Source organism: Eublepharis macularius, chromosome 10 (assembly GCF_028583425.1).
Source record: "Eublepharis macularius isolate TG4126 chromosome 10, MPM_Emac_v1.0, whole genome shotgun sequence".
In the NCBI taxonomy this organism is placed as follows: Eukaryota; Metazoa; Chordata; class Lepidosauria; order Squamata; family Eublepharidae; genus Eublepharis; species Eublepharis macularius.
Window position 1 is genome coordinate 28,325,886 of NC_072799.1, and position 20,422 is coordinate 28,346,307.

Here is a 20,422-nt window from a genome sequence, read left to right on the forward strand (position 1 = left end):
GAACCAAAATTCATAACAAATAGAATAATTTACAGTTGCCTTCTCAAATACAACATGTTCATTTTGTTCTAGATTAACAAGGAATCCTTCAAGATAAAGTTATTTCTTCAAATACTTTTAGTATGTTATTTTAGCATGCTTGATAGAATTGAAGGATTTGGTTGATCTATTATTCTTAATGTGCATTGTAGATACAACACTTTCAATGTAGCAAAATGTGTTACCATGTTTGTGTTGCATGACAGCACCCCAAAGTGGCTGTCATTCATGTTTTATGAATGAGGAACTGATGCTGAGAGATAATGGCTTTAATCCTACCACACTGGTCATTTAATGATAGCACGTTTTTTCCATACAAGAAATGTTTCTCTAGTGCAGAAGGCAATTCTGTTGGCGCTGGAGGAAGGCTGAACAGAGTAATCCCACTAAGTTAGTGGTAGGACTTGAATCTAGGTTTCCCTGGATCCAAGCTTCTCTCTCTAACCACTGGGTGCCACCAGACATGCATTACATATTAGCTGTTGTACAAAAATAATGGCCACCTGCCCAAGTGGAAGGGAAAGGGAAGATTCAAGACTTTAACATATGCCTGTCTTGGGACAGCATTTACCTTCTAGGGTTGCTGTGAAAATTCTGTGATTCTTACTAATGTGGTCTACAGTAAAGTTGGCTTCCTGTATCATTTCCATCTGTTTCTATATTGGTGAATTGGGTATTTCCTGTCAGATGTGAAATCATAAAAGCTTCTTTTTCTCATTATCACATAAACGAGCAAATGTCAATTCCACATAAATTGCATACATGAATTCTGTTGGAGTCTGGTGGGCAGTTTTTCAGGTCACATGGTAGGGGAGGGAATGTTAACTATGAGTCACTGTTCTTGTTCATTTCTGAAAGCTTCCCTCCTTGGGTAGATTCAGAACTGATTTCTCAATATATGAAAATACAACATGTGTAAATGATGGTAGCCCTTCTGCTTAACTAGATCACACAACATTTGAGCTAGCTGTAAGGTTGTCATTCAATACAGAAAAGAACTCCATAGCTATTAACTAGATGTATGGAAGGGAAATTCCAGCAAGTGCAGTGTTTCCTATACTCTTGTAGTAGAGTAACAAAGCAATGGGTTGGAACCTCTGGGGAATGTTCACAGACGGAGTTTGCAAAGTCGATCTTTCCTCATCTTCAACTTCCCCAGGCAACCTGCCATTTGGCCTGAGGAAATTCCTCAGGCCAACCTCCTTTCTGAGGACTGGGAGAGCCGTACAAGCAAAATGTACCACAGGATGGAATGCTGCCGTGATAAGGAGGGAATCAGGTAAATTTGCTTACCTCCCCATTCTTCAGTGTGTCAAGCTGAAAATGGAAAGAGGGGAAAAGATTAATTTATCTGATTCCCTCCTTTCACTACAGTGCTCCATACTATGTCACATTTTGTTTATGAGGCTATCACAATCCATAAGGAGTTTCAAGACAAATGGCACCCTGCTTGGGAAAGGAAGGGGAAGACCTGCTTCTCCATCTCCTTCCTTGAACTCTTCCGCTGGACACAACCCAGTGTGTTTAATCCTACCACTCTACTTAGCTAAAATCTTACTCCAGAAGAAGAACACCATCCATCAAAGGTAGGTTCCTTGAGCAGGAGGAAGATAAGCTGAGGGGAGTGTCAGAAATCCTGGAAGATCGTTTCAAGTGGATCAAAATGTTGGTCTGCAGTAGAAGAGCAAGATTAAAATCTGGTAGCACCTTAAAGGCCAACAGTTTTCCAGGGTATAAGACTTCAAGAGTCAAAGGTCCCTTAATCAGATACTAATGTACCATAGTTGAAGGAAGCTTTAACTCTCAAAAGGTCATACCTTGGAAATCTTGTTGGTCTTTAAGGTGCTACTGCACTTTAATTTTGCTCTTCAGAAACCCAACTATCTCGTAAGGCAACAATCCCCTTGAATTGGACAATATTAACTGGCACAGACTTTTGACAATAAAATTCTGTGTTGCCAAGCATCAGTTAACATAAAAAGGATTAGTGCTGTGCAGTTAATTCTGCTTCATTTTTTTTTTAACAGATGTGAAATGCTTGAGAAATTTGGGGACTTTCTGGCAGTAAACCCTCTGTTGTATGAAAAGTTAAATTTAAAGATTAAAAGTTAACCTCTTTTGTTAACATAGCCCCATAAATGGGTTTCAGATAGATTTTTTTGTTTCATGTGAACCAAAAAGAAACATCATGGATGACTCAGATTGGCTTTGCACATCATGGACGAGAGAGGAGATAGAAAGAGAGTGACTTGGACTCCCAATTGCTGGATTTCGTCTGTAATGCGCAAAAGCAGTTAACGCACCTTGATTCGCATTTTGTATGTTATTGCTGGAAGTGCAAGTCTCCTTTACTTCTCTTTATTGCTTGATCATAATGTATAAAGGCACTCTAAAACATATGGCACTTGCCGAAAGCTGGCTGTTTACTAATTTTATTTATTTTCTATCACATGACAACCATGTGCGCACACCAAGCTCTTCAGTCCTGGGAGGATTCCCAGTTTTTCCCTTATAGAGATGGTCCCTAATTAAAAAAAAAAAAAACCACCCTGAAATGTCCATTGACTTTCATGGAGTGGATTTTTGGAGAAGATAGAAAACAGCTTTGAACATTTTGTGCACACGTCGAAGACCCTATCTCGTCCTTTGGATCCTGGAAAAAGGGATGCCACACCAAGGCAAAATGAAAAAAAAAGAGGGCAATTGGTGCAAAGGGAGGAGTCTTTAATCATTGTACTACCCCTATGTGTTTCGCATACAGCTTCATCAGGGGGAATCTTCCAAATTCCTTTTAGTATCTTTCACATGTATGCACATAAAGATTTCAAAGATCCCCCCTGATAAAGTATACAGCCCCTATGTGTGAAACACATAGGGGTTGTACAGTTATTAAAGCTTCTTGCCTTTGCACCAATTGACTTTTTTTCTTCCTTTAGATCCTGAGCTATATGATGCTTTCCTTTAAAACAACAATGCAAACAAAGAAACACATGGTGCAATCCTAAGATGAGTTATGCTTTTCTAAGCCCATTGGCTTCAGTGGACTCCAAAGGATGTAACTCTTACTCTGCTTAGGATCACAGTGATAATGTTATAAAGAAGTCCATTAAAGCCTCTTCATGGTATCAGACATGCAGGGAGGGGACCTCTTTGGAGAAAAACTAGTCTGTGGCATTCAGAAATCCTCTTTGGGGACTGCCATCCTGCTCACAGCTGAGCAACACTTTGCAGAGATCTTGTTATAACATCCACTCGAAAACTTGCTTCTCCTCATTGGATGGGTAGGCAAACTGTGAATGCCAATGAGCTGTGGTGCCTAAGGCGAAACTACATATTATAGCAGCCACAGGTCCAACCTGTGACCCCCACCCCATTTTAAAGGAGAATTTAGTAGTTTAAAAATTGCACAGATTTGAAACATTCAAGAAAAATCAAGCATATGAATAGGATTTCACTGCATTGGGTGTGTGTGTGTGTGTTAAAGATTTGCCTTTGCCGCTATCAGTGGAACAGGATCAAGGTCATATGTCTGCCCTCTGTGCAAAACTGTGACTTCATAAATGCATTGTTCTTACAAACAGTGGCATCTCTAAGTTCTCCTTTTCTTTTTTTAACTAGCTGATGGGCCATACCTTCAAATTATTGAGCAACCTAAGCAGGTAAGAGAACAAGATTGTGTCTTAGTAGCAGTCAAGGACTTGGAAATTAGCATATCAAGATCTAAATTAATACTAGATACAGCAATGCTGAGTAGCATGTTGCCATCTTAATTTATATCAAGCCTGTCTCATTATGGGCAATTCATGTTGCTTTTATCAAAGTGGAACATTTTGTTTTGATACTATTCTGACTCTACAGTGGACTGAAGATACTGCAGAAGATAGAATGTACCTTTTAAAAAATGGTTATTTTGTTTATACTCTGCCTTTCTCCAGTGTGGACCCAAGGTGGCTTACATAATTCTTCTCCCTACACTTTACTCACAGCAACCCTGTGGCTTATGTCAGGCTGAGAGCATGTGACTGGCCCAAGGACACCCATGGTGGAGTGGGGATTTTAACCTGGTTCTCTCAGATCCTGTCCCAACACTCTAACCACTACACAACACCAGCTCTCTTAATTCTTAAGGAACACACTTATTTTCTGATAGTACAGTTGTATGCCAGTTGAAGAAGTCAGGGCAGGCACACTTTTGTAGTATATTGACCATACAGAATGCATGTTTGTTTCCCTAAATGAGGAGATACTGATGTAGGAGGAACCTGTATTGCAAGAAATGCCCCTTAAGTTGAAGTCGAGACAAGCCAAGAGCCCCTAAAATATCCATGAGCTTTTCTTTTAATTTACTAGCCACACACACACATATGAAGCTGCCTTACACGAAGCCAGACCCTTGATCTATCAAGGTCAGTATTGCTTGCTCTGACCAGCAGTGGATCTTTGGGGTCTCAGGCTGAGTTCTGTTACATCATGTACTAAGCCTACTACGTACTTGATCCTTTTTAAGTAGAGATACTGGAGATTGAACCTCGGTCCTTCTACATGCAAAGCAGATACTCTACCAGTGAGCCATAATCTCTCGTAGAATGTGTGGTATCTTTTATTATTCTTATAATGCAAATAATTCTCTGCTCATCATCATTGCTACTTAGGCAAATAGGCTGAGTGAATATAGCACAGTGGCAAAGAGGATCTGGGAGGTCCCTGTTTCAAACCTTGCCTCTGATTTTACTTGATGTCTTTAGACCAGCCACTCTCTTGCAGACTCAACTCCCCAAATGCATTTATTATTGTTTATTAACAAGATGCTTATCCTGTCTTTCTGTCCTCATGGGGCCACCAAGGTGGCGAACAAATTAAAACCTCATCTTGAAAGCCGTTAAAACCAACACACAAATACATATTTAAAACAAAAGATAAAAACAACACTTAAAACATTGGGGATGGAGGAGGGATCACTGAGGGAATGCCAAGCGAAACAAAAAAAGTCTTCACTCACTGGCAGAAGATGGCAACAGAAGGGTACAGGCGGGTCTCCCCAGGGACAAAGTTCCAGAGTTGTGGTGCCACCACTAGGAAGGTCCTCTCCAGGGTTGCGATCCGCCTAATCTTGGAATGTGGAGGACATTTGAAGATGACCGCAGCTGTCCAGTAGGTTCACAAGGGAGTAGGTGGCCCTTCGGGTATGTTGCTGAGGATATGGAGATAACACTAGCTTTTCTTATAGGACTGTTGTAAATATTATCTCAAGAATTACTCATGTCAGAACTAGGTTGCACCCATGCACTAGAATGTATTGTGACTGAAAAGAACACAGGCAGGGTCTGTGTTTGTAATTCCCTTAAAATTATGAAGAACCTGCAGTGATGCAGGGTCACCCTGGTGGCTTGGGGATGAGTTCTTGAAAGAGGAGTTACACTCACAGTAGCTTTGCCCTGGCGTGGCACAAATGCTAATTGCAGAGGACAGTAGGCTTACCATGTGCTGGTTATGGCACACAATCTCCACTGATCATTTCTGTTATATGCCGCCACTCCAGGTGACAGCAGGAGAATTAAAAAAAAAAACAAAACATTGCCAGCCTCTGAACCAGTATGTCACTTGTAGGTACAACTATAGAGTTTCACCATGGCATTTCCTGTGATTCCCAGAGCTACCCATTGTCAAGTCCAGGTTGTACCTGGAAGTGATGTTGGTGATATAACACATACACACTCACTTATTTCCCTGTTCCCCCAACCCTCCTTAGTGGATGGCATGGTTCTGCTGAGGGAAAGGCAGGTGTTGCTTGAATGAAATCTAGCTTGGAGGGAACAGTTACATCGGGATCTCCAACTGCTTTGAGCCTGCAGGCACCTTTGGAATTCTGACGCTGGACGGTAGGTGCAGCCGTAAAATGGCTACTACAAGAGGCAGAGCCAACCACAAAATCTGAGGGAGTATGGTCATGCATGACTCTAATAGAAACCCTTCCAACATTTCTGATGGAAGCTCTGTATAACATGTTGCCTTTTAAAATGCTTTTCCTAAAAACACTTGCTGGGCACCAGGAATGGTGTCCACGGGTACCATACTGGGGAACCGTGCGTTACACAGTGTTCAAGATTACATGTGCACTGTAAAGCACAGTTGTAAGTCAAATCTACCACATTATATGATTGATAAAAAACCTACTATAAGCACATTTTAACACTGCTAACTATTTTGAATAAGTGCACATCAGTGCTGAGGAGGGGTTGAAACTGCTTTCACTGAGATGTGTAAATTTATGTCCTGTATTGTAGCCATGGTTGGAAATTTGTTGAGGGTTGTCGTATGTGTATTTCTTCCTGCCTTTGTAAAAGTCTGGCTCCTGTTCCTTAGAATGCTGAAACATTTGTAACATATTCTGAGTGAGAGCCAGATTGGAAAACATTTTGAACAGGCTAATTAGTGCCAAGGCTTTGAAGCGGATTACTCATTTGAGAGCTGTGCATGAGTAGCGTAGATAGATCTTGGTTGATAAAGGACTGAACGTGTGTGTTGGAAACTTGCAGCTTGGGTATTCAGACAGGATACAGAATGTCCTTAATTCATTTTATCATTGTAATGACCTTGAGAGAGAGACATTAGGTTGAGAGAAAGTGAACTTGCCCAAGGCATTTAGTGAGTTTTGTAGTTGAGAGCCACTTCACATTACAAGATTTCCTACATGAGACACCTCCATGGGGGAAAAAATATAAAATGTGTGCCTTATTAGAACTACTAAAAATAGGCTGCTGTGGCAGCTAGCCTCCACAATACATGTAATATGGTAAAAAAATAAGTTGAAATGGAAAACTCGTTTGCCAAGATCATAGACATGCATGCAAGTATGTATACATTGTTAGGATGCTGTTTTCTAACCATCATAAATGAAGCAAATAAACCCTTGTATAGCTTTTACATGTTGCATATGTGACCATGTCTTAGTTGTTTGTTCTTTTTTATTGTTACTGTTATTTTCCTGTGTACATCTCTTTGGAATTGTTGTAAAGCAGCTTATATTTTTGTAAATAAAATAAAAATAAATCCACATAATTGCATTTGATACATAACTGATGATCAATGTATGAGACTATAACTAATGCATGGGTTTTTAGCTACCCTTCAAAGGACTCTGTATGGACAGGTCTGAAGGTCTGATTTTAAAGAACCGGTGTGGTGTAGTGGTTGGAGTGTCAGACTAGGATCTGGGAGGCCTGGGTTTGAATTCTCGCTGTGTCGTAGAAGCTTGCTGGGCAACTTTGGGCTACTCACACACTTTCAGCCCAACCTACTTCACAGGGTTGTTGTGAGGATAAAATGAAGGAGAAGAGAACGATGTAAGCCACTTTAGATCCCCATCCAGGGGGAAAGGCGGGATATTAATGAAATAAATAAATAAAAATAATAAACTGTGTCCACCATAAAATACACATATAGCAATTAATAAAATTTGCAGCTTGATGAACCTGGTGAGGCTGGTATTCCTTTTTTCCCTGTACCATTGAAGAAAAATGGAACAGCATAAATAAAAAGTGACCATTAATTTCTTCATTCCTTAAATGTTTATTTGACACGTCACACTAGCTTCTAAAAATAATACTGCAGGTTCACTTCTCAGATGTCAGGATTTGATGCAAACAGTTCAAGAGGGAAAACTCTTATAGTCCAGAGCCTTTGATTTGTTATCTCAGATATGTTGCAAGCCTACCCTCTGTACGAAGTATAGCTTTTACATGTTTAATGAACATATGACTGTAAAAATTGTACTGTTAAGAACAAAAACCTTTTTGATGAAATATTGCTTTTATGTAGCATTCAGTACTGCCGTGACCTAAGAGTTGTGTTTAACATTAGTACCTTAATTCTTCACTACATTAGTCTATTATTAAATAATGCAGCTGTGTTGAAGTTGCCTAGTTGGTTTACATATTGCTTCCTCCATTTTTTAGTCAGCTAGTTATAAATATTTGCTTCTCTATAACCAGAAGTTTGATGCTACAATGAAATGCTTATTTACTTTGTCATTGACAACAATTCCGCTACATAAATATTTATTATTTACTTGTATAAATATTATTTAATAATATTAAGATGGACTAATAAAAAGGTACTGCCTCACCAACTTTCATTCTCTTTTTCTGAGATCAGAATAGCTGTGACTTTGTTCCAAATGTGGTAAAAGAAAAGTTTTCTTTCCATGAGTTGGTGTTTCACATTTACTCACAATATTCTATGGAATTCTAAGACAAAATGTTTTTATGGACTATGGAAGCATAATTTACTATTGCATACAGTGAATTACTTCCCAAATAAGTACGGGGAATTCCAGGATAGTTCTTTTTATCCCAAATAGGTTATTAGCTTCCTAAACATTCATGAAAACAATGAGCCTAGAACACAGTAACAAAATGCATTTCATCTTGGAATGTATTTTCCTATCCTTTATAATAGGTGTTTAATACTGAAAATTATGCTGGTATTAAAGTATATATAATGATGTTGAGATGAGAGGACATATACAAAGAAGGAAGATAAATTATGATTATCTACTTAATTAAAGAAGCCAGTATACTGATGAAAGGTCATTTATTAACACACTAAAAACTTATCTCTGCAGAGGGGATTTCGTTTCCGATATGTTTGTGAAGGTCCATCACATGGTGGACTTCCTGGGGCTTCTAGTGAAAAGAACAAAAAATCATATCCTCAAGTTAAAGTAAGTACATAATTTTTTTTGCTGTGCTCTATTTGGCATAAATCTGTTTTGGAGTTTTGATTGTGTTTAAGATTCACAGCATTAGAAACAGTGGCTCAGTTGAGGACCCAATTGTTTCAAGAACAGAGGGTGGAAATTGGCCAAGCAAATAATAATTCATTACCCCACTGTCTTTGGGTAACAAGCAGCCAACAAGAATGACTCTCAGGGTTTTGAAACTGTGTGTGCTGCTGAGCATAGCAGGAATTTGGCAGCCAAATAAATGTGAGAATGGCTGTTGCAGGGAGAGTGTAAAACAGCATCTGAAATCTCCATTGTCCACTGAGACAAATGTTCTGATTTTTATTTCAAATTTAGTTTCATATGTCAACTTTTTAAAAGGATTCTAGCTGAACATTGTAAATCAAACCAGGATAGGATTGGGTTGGATTATTCAGACAGCTTTTTCACTCAGAGCCAAGCTACAAGTGACGAATGACACTTGCCTGGCAAGTGAATAGACTCATGTGAATTCCTTCCTATTCACTTGCCAGAGAAATACACGTGAGTCTGTTCACTTGCCAGGCAAGTGTCATTCGTCACTTGGAGCTTGGCCCTCAGTCTTACTCAATTCTCTTTCCTACTGCAGCTCCCATTCCACAAGGCTTTTGTCCGTGCAGGTCCCGTGATCTCCAGTGTAGCATTTTGAGTGATCATGGGGGACCCCTTCCTCCCTTTTTCATCACTGGGAAAGTGGGTTGGATCCAACGCCTTGAGAAGTGGACATGCTGGTTATTTTTATGAGTAAAATAAAAATCATATGTACAAGACGAGGCCTGAAAGATTTGCCAAACATGTGGCTAATGAAAAATTCAGATAAAAGGGAGTGTACATGGCTGCTATTATTTGGAATACAAATAATCAGGAGGGTTTGGACAATGGGCTCAGATGACACAAATCATAAGAAACAAATTGCAAAACATTGTTTTACCATGCCAATTACTTTTTTGCCAAAAATTGCAAAATCGTTATTTTACAATGCCAATTATAATGTCAGGCTTCCCACATCTCCAAGCAATTATCAGTTCCAGAGCAGTTTCTATTACTGGAAAGAACTTCTTAGCATTATGGTGTCCGGTAACACTGCATTGTTTATAAATATATAAGCTAAAATAACTTGTGCACTGTAAAAGCAAAAAAATAAAAGTTGGAATGCAAGTAAAAATCAACCTTCCTGCATGGCAGTCGGTTGAGAAACCCGTCCTAAACAGATTTCACAGGTGTGAAATGGGACAATGGGAAAGGGCCTAGAAATTGTTTTATTGGGCTTGAGTGAATCCAGTCATAGCTTGAGCAAGCAGGGACAGATATGCATCGTTTTTCTCAAAGCAACATCAGTCTTAAAGCAGAAGGAATCCCAACACAACAGCAGCAGCCCTGAATCTGTTTAAGTATCCTTTTTTGCCACAGCACAGTGAGTTCTAGAAATAGAAGGACCACTCTAGCTGTGATCAAGGCTTTTTTTCTGGGAAAAGAGGTGGTGGAACTCAAGACCACACAATGATGTCACTTTGGGTCAGCTGGAACAAGGGGGAAGTTTTTTAAAGTTTAAATTGCCCTCGGCAAAAATGGTCACATGGCCAGTGGCCGCGCCCCCTGAGCTCCAGACCGAGGGGAGTTTAGATTGCCCTCTGTGCTGCTAAGCAGCGCAGAGGAAAATCTAAACTCCCCTCTGTCTGGGGCTCAGGGGGAGGGGCCACCGGCCATGTGACCATTTTTAAGTGGTGCTGGAGCTCCGTTCCACCACGTTCCCACTGAAAAAAAGCTCTGGCTGTGATTGAGATGGTGATGCCTTCTCATTTGTGTGCCTGGTTGCTTCACATATAAAGCAAGAAAGTGCATCTGTATATGGGGGGAGAATATTCCATATTAGCTGCATGTTGTTTTCTCCAGCTTGGTGTGTTAAGGTAGGGAAAGGGAGCAGAAAGCTTCCTTTCCTTAAACACAGCTGCTTTTATTTAAAAAAAAATGGATCCCCTCACTTTATAAAGAGTAGACACAACGATGCTCCTTGCTCTTTCCTTATCGCATGATGAATTGTAGTTCAAAACTAGTTACCTGTGGCATATGAACACAGATGCACAGGTTAACCAGAGTTAGTTCCCTCACCGTCACCAACCAAGATTCGAAACCAGAGTTACATTCAGTGGGTAACCCTGGGCTGGATCCATTGGAAAAGCTTGTGGGAGGCGTTGGGGGAGTGGTTTTCTCCCCACCTTCCCCGGGCAGCATGAAACTCCTCGTCTGGAGATTGGGAGACAAACAAAATGTGCCACAGAAGGCAGCACTTCAGGAGCAAAGGAAATGAGGTCAAATCCCTTTCTCCCTTTTTCACTGATGGAGAGGAAATCTTTACCCTCAGTTTTTAGCCTCTAATGGAGAGGAAGATTTTACTCTATTCCCAGTCATCACTTCAGTGCCCTGTTCTGTGGTGCAATTTGCTTGTTTCTACTAGATCCTCAGAGCCAAGCTACAAGTGACGAATTGCACTTGCCTGGCAAGTGAACAGACTCACGTGTATTCCTCCCTGTTCACTTGTCCTCCACTTGATCACTACTTGTAGTTTGGCTCTCAGAGAAAGGTTTGGGACTGCTTGCAGAAGGCAGGAAAAGAGCTACTATACCAACTCCTTCTGTGAGCTCTTCCACTGGATCCTGAATAAACTATGTTTTTTCTTTTTTTTTTCCTTGACAGTACCATTTTTTTTATTTAAAAAATTATCACATGTTTATTCTGATAAACTGTGAATTGCTTCTCTCGGAAAATATAATACATTGTCATATAAGCTGTAAAAAGGTCAAAGGCCTTACTGATACTTGTTCTTTCTTCATTTTTATCCTTTACCCATGTCTTTTCCCCTGTTTTCATTGGCAGATTGTGGTTTTTTTCTTTCTTTTTTGTTTTATATAAATCCTCCCATGGCAACACCTGTTAGGAGAGGTTGGCAGAGAAATATGGGGAAGTTCCTCAAGGCAACTTAATGGCTTGTTAGTGCCTGTTCTTGCTTCATGTTTAGCAAGCAGGAAAGAAATGTTTTGCATGCAGCTTTCCTCTTTTACACGCGCTCACCTCACCTCCCCCAGCAATACATCTTCCCGTTGCTGAATCCTTCACTTTGATGGATGACAAGATCTCTATGAACCCCACAGAATATGAAGGATCAGGCATTGTTCCTCTAACACAATTAACCAACATGGCCAGATACTCTGTATTTTAACTTGTTTCCCACTGAAGCAGTGCCACTCACCTGTAGGAAGCATAAATATTGATCATGTATAGCATTTGAAGCTAAAAATACTGTATAATGTTAGAAATCTCATTTTGACTGTGTTGGTGCCTGGCGCAGTTAGTTAACATGGGCTGTGATCTGAGGATCTGGTAGTTAACATGGGCTGTGAGCCATTTCAGATATCTTCTTGGCCGCATAATCTCTAGATAGCCTTTGGGCACTCTGAGAAAGACCAGCTTACCTCTCTACTATATGGGGGAAATAATGCTGGCCTAATTGACAGGACTCTTGTAAGCTTACCGTGTTAAGAATAGGCTGATTCCACACACGTTGGATAACGCACTTTCAATGCACTTTACCAATCGTTTGAGGTGGATTTTTCGTTCCACACACAAAAAAATCCGTTCCAAATGATCTATAAAGAGGATTGGAAGTGCATTCTCCAGCGTGTGCGGAATCACTCTTAGTCCGATTAAAGGTTATTGAATTGCTTCTTACATTAAAAGAGAGGTGTGGTTATCGTTCCCCAGTGGCTCAGTCTCATGCTACTCCCAGTAAAGCAATATTATATGAAAACATGGGAGGAGGAAGATCCCACAGGAAGATGTATGTTAGCAGGAGAGGCTACATAAAAGGTAACAGTATTCGCATAAGCACTCCTACCTCTCCCACATGAATTCCATATTCTTACATAGTGAAAGTATTTGGAAATTTGGAGAACAGCAACATTGTTGCTTTCATAATATAAGAACCAGAGTAAGAGATCATGTAAATACTATCAGTGTATTTCTGGTGATGGTTTTCGCTTTCATAAACACATCCAAACAGGAGTAATCTGTGATAGTAATGGTGGAGGCACTCTAGAATTCCTTGTTCATGTAAATATTGATCCTGAAATAACTTTGAATTTTGATTTGGTAAACATGCATATGCCCTACCTGGATGGCCCAGGCTAGCCAGATCTCCTCAGATCTTGGAAACTAACCAGGGTTGGCCATGGTCAATATTTGGATGGGAAACTACCAAAGAAAGCCAGAGTTCCTATTTATTGGCAAGCAATGGCAAACCACCCCTGAATAATAATAATAACAATCTTTGTAACTGCTGTGAGTGTTAAGTTGTCCTGAAGGGCAGTATATACATTGAAAGTTATTATTATTATTATGTTTCTTGTCTTGGAAACCTTTCGGGGTTGCTGTAAATCAGCTATGACTTGATGACACAAAAAAATCGCCTATAATCTATAAGTGTTTGACAAATGCAAAATACCTTGGAAATCTAGTTGGTCTTTAAGGTGCTTATGGATCTGAATCTTGCTCTTCAACGACAGACCACTACAACTACTCACCTGAAATGGTTGGGCAGATGTTCATTGTTGGTATTCATTGGCCATATTGTCAAATTTGATTGGTTTGTTGGGAATACTCTTAGGAATCTGAATAGCCTTATTCATAATTTTGTGTATTATTGCTTCTTCTATGCTCTGCATAATCATAAGGCATTCACAACAAAAGTCATATTGTGAGTGTAATACAAAAACAGTCTTTTAAATGGGAGTTCTGCTATTGACTTCAATGGAATGTTAATCAATCAAAACATATCCCTTTACAGTATAGGACCCATGATGACCAATTTGTAGACCTTTTGGATTTATCTTTTATATGTTGTTTGGTGAAGAACATCTATATTATATTGTACTCATGGTGGTGAAGCCTCTGATATTTATTGACTGAGCTGGCATAATTCTTTGGAATGTTCTGTAATCCACTTTATGAGAGGAAAGAGAAAGTTGTCAATTTGACTAAGAGTAAAAAGATTATGCCTGAGGACTGCACAAGAATTTCTGAAAGGACAGCAGCTAAGAGTCTAGTGCAAAGAGGCTGAAAGAAGGAGTGCAGAATAGGCAACTAGCTCTTCCTCTTTTGTTTAAAAAAGGTACCAGTACTCATATATAAGGTTGCATGGATTTCCACCAATTCCCACCTCCCTCTACAGAACCCACTAGGAGGGTCCTGTTCTCTCTTTCTCTGGTTGAGTGAGGTAGGCTGATCCATGAGGATCAGGACTTGAGAGAGCCCCCCCCCCCCATGCCAGTACTCAGACCGATAAATGCTGTCACTATGCACCCCCCTCCAAGAAAAACCCTGAAAGCCCTGTCTGTACACAATAGAATGTGAAAGAGAGTAGATGGCAAATGAGGCTTAAAGATGGGGTCTAGAGAAAAACAGAACTGAAGTAAAGAGGATAATTAGAGATGGAACTGAAGAAACTTCATGGCTAGGGTTGCCAGCTGCATTGGGAAGTTCCTGGAGATTTGGGGGGTGGAGTTTCAAGTGGATGGGGTTTGGGAGGGGAGGGGCCTCAGCAGAGTATAATGCCATAGAGTCCACCCTCAAAAGAAACCACTTTCTCCAGGAGAACTGATCTCTGTTGGCTGGAGATCAGTTGTAATTCCAGGAGGTCTCCAGCCACCACCTGGAGGCTGGCAAGCCTATTCATGGTACTTAAAATCAGTAGGAGTTTGCTTGGGAGCAGTAAGAGAAATGCTAGAAATTGATGAAGGACAGGCTGACAGAAGGAACTGAGATTAAATAGTGGTCCATTCAATAATAAGTAGCTGGAGGAGGGAGGAATTTAGGACTGGGTCCCAACTAGGGTTGCCAAGGGGAGGGAGAGACCTGGCACTTACCTGGAGGATTTTCTCATGCGTGCACACATCAGGGCTCAATGACATCACTTCTGGAAATGCCGTCATTGTGCCTGGCGACGGGCATGCTCCCACACAGCACAGAGCATGCCCACTCTCAGGCTCGATGATGTCACTTAAGGAAGTGATGTTGTCATGGCTGACGGGAGTGCGCCTGCTGCGCACTGGCTTGGGAGGGTTTTTTTTTGCCTCCTGGGCCTCCCCCTCCCACAAGCCAGGTGAGTGGCGGCAAGAGACAGAGGCTGGGAGCGAGGGATACCCTGCCCCCACCATCGACTGGCAGCCCTAGCCAGAACTATGCTTAAGGCCTAGAGGGAGGAAAGCACTGACATGCTAACTGGAAAGAAGTAGGCAGACAAGGGAGGGGGCAAAGGGAGAAGAATTGCTAGATCTGGAATGTAGACCCTGACGAGAGACTTCGGTGCTGTAACTGCATCATTGAGGACTGGCAATGTAGTTCTGTGCACACTTAGCTGGGAGTAAGCTGCATCCATCACTGGGAATCTTACTTTTCAGGTAAGCCTGCAGAGGATCATGTCATAAAGAGGCAGCAAAGTCCAAAAATATAGAGGCAAGACATTCGAAGGGAGCATAGATGAGGAGGTGGGAGGCATGCACAGATGTCCCATTCCCCCCTTCCTGTCATGCTGCTGTCTGTGCATACGCATAGGAAATAGAGTGAGGAATTCTCCTCATAGAAATCTTCTATGTGCAGGTGCTCTGTTTGTGCTTTCAGTAGATCATATTTATACAGTACAACTGGTTTATTTTGTCATGGTGGTTTTTTTTTCTTGTATGAGTTTTGATTTTACTGTCTTTTTTACAGAAAAAGAATGATGTATTTGCAGTAAAACAAAATGTATGAACTAGCAGGCAAGCGAGCAGTCTGTGGAGCTGTCTAAAAGTGATATTTCAAAATTCTCTGATTCAGATGGACACTACACCTCTAATCTGTAACTAGGGTGAAATAAATGTCAGCTCAGTGCTGGCTACCCGCTATTAAATCACAATCAGGTTAGGGACACAAAACACTTTTATTGTTGTCGGTGTTGAAAAAAATCACCACAGCACTTTTTTCAGGAATTGATTATTTCCTGCCTGGATGAGAATGTTGGTCAACCAAAGTACATATTTGATTAAGAAAATGCATGAGCCCAAATCTGGTAGATTAGATAGATGAATCTGCACACCCCACTACTGTTGCCTCTTCTGTTGCCAGCTTAGAGAAGGATAAGACCTATGGATCAAAACACTGGCTTAGTTATTAATACTTCTTTGGTGCCGAATTTCTGATCTCATACCCATCTCCTCTCCTGTGGCACATGGGCCTTAAAGTAAATCTTTGCACTATTAAGCAGTATGATGGAGCAAAATTTCTGTTAGCATAGATCAAGGATGGTAGTGGTGGAGTTCCTGATTTCCCCTTCTTCATGCAGCCCTACCATGCTTGGTGGCTTTCCCCGCCCCCCTACCCTTTCCAAATGCCATGGGGTGGGGGTCACAAAGGGCTGCTGCAGGAAGGAGAAAGCAGAAAAATATCTGTCACCCCCAACTCTTCCACTCACATAGCCACAGGAACCAACCCAGTATCTTGTTTAAGTAAAGTATATTTGGTTCTTCTGAGAGCTCCTGCATAGGAAAACTCTGTCTGAAATTACTTACTTTCATTAGTGGGTTGAAGAAGATTGAACCGTCCTATGCTGAAAGAGGACACTCACTCTGTGGAAGTAGAGCCCTGGGGCCATCATGACCTACCACTGTTCGGGATGGGAGACCAAATACATTGACTTGGATCCACTCGTAATTTCAACTGACAGGAGGGATTTCCTCATCAGGGAGGGACTTCCCTGTCTCCTCCCTCTGCTGCAGCCCAAAATGCCCCCACTGAAAAGCTGCACCTGGGGGAGATGAATGGTCACAGATCCAGCTCATCATTGAAAACCCCAGTTATGACCAGAGTCATGGAGCGTTTGCTAGTATAAACCAAATCTGAAATGATTATTTTTGCCTCTCAGAATGTTTATAGGCCATGACAGCTGGTGTCCAAGAAATGAAGCATGCCCAGGGTCTCCACCCTCCCTAGGGTGGTCAGAAAGAGATGCCTGTTGGGTTCAAAAACAGCTGATAGTCTGGCCTGTAGAACTGTTTGTGCCAAAGATGAAAGTTAATTGTTTGGGCAGATGGAGATTTCTGAAGCCACCTAAGTTCTGTCTTTGGAACTGTTTTTTAAAAGTATTACCCAAAATCTTCTATTTCCATTTTGGGAAAAAATACATTCACGTTTTCATATTCTCCCACTGTTACATGCCTTGGCTGTTTTTGAAATATGAACGAATATTGGGTTGGATCCAGTCCGCTTTTTCACTTAGTCTCACCCATTTCTCCACATTACTACAGCCGACACGGGTTTTGTTAATTCGGATCCCGTGATTCCCAGCATTGCATTTTGGGTGCTCAAAGAGAAACCCTCCTTCCTTTTTTCACCAGCAGAAAAGCTGAGAGCCAAGCTACAAGTGACGCCTGACACAGGTTGGACACTTGTCAGCTTCCCTCAAGTTTTGATGGTAAATGTAGGCGTCCGGTCTTGCAGCTTGGCTCTCCATTTAATTGAAGTTTACAGAGTGGCAGTCTATGGGAGGGAGAACATGCGGTTGGGAGGGGAGTGCAGGTGTCAGGCTCTTGCTGGGCACCCCCCTTCCCCTCTGCTATGTGTGTGTGTGTGGGGGGAGGTTTATAAACTTCAATTAAATGGAGAGCCAAGCTGTAAGACCAGGACACCTACATTTCCCATCATAACTCGAGGGAAGCTGACAAGTGTCCAACCTGTGTCAGGCATCACTTGTAGCTTGGCTCTAACTGGATCCAACCCAAGGTGGTTTTAATGTGCTTTTGCACTTTGAAAATTGAAATTCATTCTCAATGGAACACACATTAGAGTCATAACACATGATGGTTCATACTGAAAGTATTTGTTGTGCTTCTTACAGATATGTAATTACGTCGGTCCTGCAAAAGTAATTGTTCAGTTGGTCACAAATGGAAAACAACCCCACCTGCATGCTCACAGCTTGGTGGGGAAACACTGTGAGAATGGAGTATGCACAGTTAATGTAGGACCAAAAGATGTTGTGGTAGGGTAAGTATATTAATACATTAGTGGGATAAAATTTCCATGCAAAAGTGTATCAAAAGTGGGGCTGCAGGGGTCAGAGATTGTAAAGAGGAAGTATTAGGTAGAACACCCGTCTTTCAACTAGAAGTGCTCTATGAGTAATCTCTACCTATTGTGGCTCCAGGACAAGGTTTGACAGACATGCGAATCCCAGATAAAAGTTACAAAAACCAAAACATGTAGTCAACTCATAGTGGAAATCGAAGAGCCCAACCTTGCAACAACATATGAAACATCCCTTCGTTTTATGTGCTTTAGCTTGCATACTGAGTCTGAGCCGATTGTTTTTATCATGTCAAAGAAACAAAACATATAATAGGGGGTAGATGAAATGATGCCATAAATTTCATTGGGAACTTCATTGGTTCTGAACAGGTACTTACCACGTCTAGTCTAAAGGAGTGCTGTACTTTTGTACTTTAAGATAGTTGGGAAGATGGATCTTTCACTTTACTAAAACTGTTTGATAGGCCAAGCACAAAGTTTAAAACCCAATTTTAAAATTTCCATTTACACTTCTTCTGTGAAGCTCATTTGCATTTTCCTTTTTAAAAAGGGGGAACTGAAGTTGAGAGTTAATGAATTGCCCAAGACTATCTAATCAATCATTACCTAATTTAAAACCAAAGATCCAAAGAGTCTCGTGCATGTACCCAAGCACTTTGATACGCACACTGGAACTTTCCTGATCTCCTACTTTAATTCTTTGTACCATGTAGGAAGCTGCTCCTAGGAGCTCCCCAACTTTCAGGAGCAGTTTTAAGGGTGTTGCAGTGAGACATGCCCTGAAGTGTTGGACTGTTTTCACCTATTAAAACATTCCAGGGACTGCCTTCTAGATCAAAAAGTTGTCACTGTGCTTCAGTAACATTAAAATCAGTGCGAATTGGCATAAACATTGAGGACATTCTGTATTACTAAAATTCTTAGTATGAAACAACAAAGGGAATATCGAATCACAGTTAATCTTCCCTTTGGGAAGTTATTGTTCAAATAAGTACACAAAATACTGGTTCCAAGATTGGATCAGGTTTCAAATAAGTACTGGTTTGATGTCTTACAGTGAAGTGTTTTGGTATGCTTGTACTAGTCTTGAAAAGAATGGTGAGGTGGAGGCAAAGGCCGCTTTTAATACTTGAAAAGTTCTTGTGTTTGATGTTAATACCCAACATGCCAGCAACTTGATTGCAAGAATTTCATATTTGCTGTACTGGGATTCTGCTTCTACTCTTGTTTCCTGCTAAGCATTTTTGTTTATCAAATGCTCTGGAATAATTGACATTCTCCCCTAAGGAGGCAAGGGAAAGTTTGGAATGTCTTACTTGCTTTTGCTAGTGGGAACTGGGATTATTTAACACTCTTCTTGAATTCAAAGTGCACCTGCTTGCAGTTGCCTTTGCATCTTGCTTGATGTCCTGTTGCTATTAAGCTATAGAGTTAAGAGACTTGCTTCCCCCCATATTTTCAAGATGTATTGAGACAACTTATTGGCATCTAACAGAACTATGCCTGCCACTGGCAAAACTGAGAGAGCATGGCAGAAATTTTTAAATTCCAGTTTTAAAATTGCATTGACTGAGGACTGGTAAAGAAAATAGGCAATTCTTGTAGGAAACTACAGAGAACTTTTACAAATAATTGTCTCATATTTTTGTCTAGCTTCCCAAACCTGGGAATCTTACATGTTACAAAAAAGAGAGTGCTTGACACATTAGAAGCACGCATGATGGATGCCTGTAAAAAAGGCTACAATCCAGGACTTCTAGTGCACCCTGAACTCGGCTATATACAAGCGGAAGGTGGAGGGGAGAGGCAGCTCACAGGTGGGTGAGAATTTGATTAATAACAGTTCAAATCTCTCAGGCACATCAAAGTGTTACTTACTGTTTCTGTTCAATACCTGCTTCTAATTTTAGAGTAACTCTTGTCTAAGTAAACATTCCCTTCTTTTTCTTGTCCCTTCCCACCACTGATTGCTGGTAAAGGGGAGGAAGAATTCGTATCCTGCTTTTCTCCCTAAAGGGACCCATACAACCAAAAAAAGAAACTATACATAAACCAATAAACAAAACAGCATCACATCGGCAGACTTCATCTTGGGGTGGCCCTGGACTTGTATTCTAGCTCATCTGAAGCCCTGGCTGTGAGCCATGGGCTAAGAACATCTGGCCGTGCTCAAATGTTAGAGGTCCCTGAACAGGAAGGGAATTTGTATTATGAGTAGAATAGAATGTATTAAAGTAGAATAGAAAAGAAAAAGGGGTTCTGTGGTTCTAATGCACCTTACCCTTCAGTTTATCAAGTCTATTTCCAAAGTTTGTTTATGCTCCCACAGTTTTGAACAAGGCACATCCCTGGTTCTTTTGATTTAGATGTTAAAGATGTTGCACGGACCTCTTTCCTCCTATGTTTTTGCCAGATCTGTTTTGAAAGTTTCTTTTATGACAGGTTATGTAGCCCATTGCCCTCTGTTTCAAATATGTGGTGTTGCATCACATTGTTCTATTTTATCCA

General features: G+C 40.9%; 1 protein-coding gene across 1 annotated transcript in view; it reads left to right on the plus strand.

Annotated features, from left to right (window-relative positions):
- Positions 1-20,422, plus strand: part of NFKB1 (nuclear factor kappa B subunit 1) — an 80,384-nt gene that overhangs the window by 22,197 nt on the left and 37,765 nt on the right. The window contains exons 4-7 of the mRNA XM_054990432.1: positions 3,658-3,698; positions 8,663-8,761; positions 17,724-17,872; positions 19,568-19,731. Of these exons, the coding sequence (XP_054846407.1) occupies positions 3,658-3,698; positions 8,663-8,761; positions 17,724-17,872; positions 19,568-19,731 (453 nt within the window). The remainder of the gene's footprint in view (positions 1-3,657; positions 3,699-8,662; positions 8,762-17,723; positions 17,873-19,567; positions 19,732-20,422) is intronic.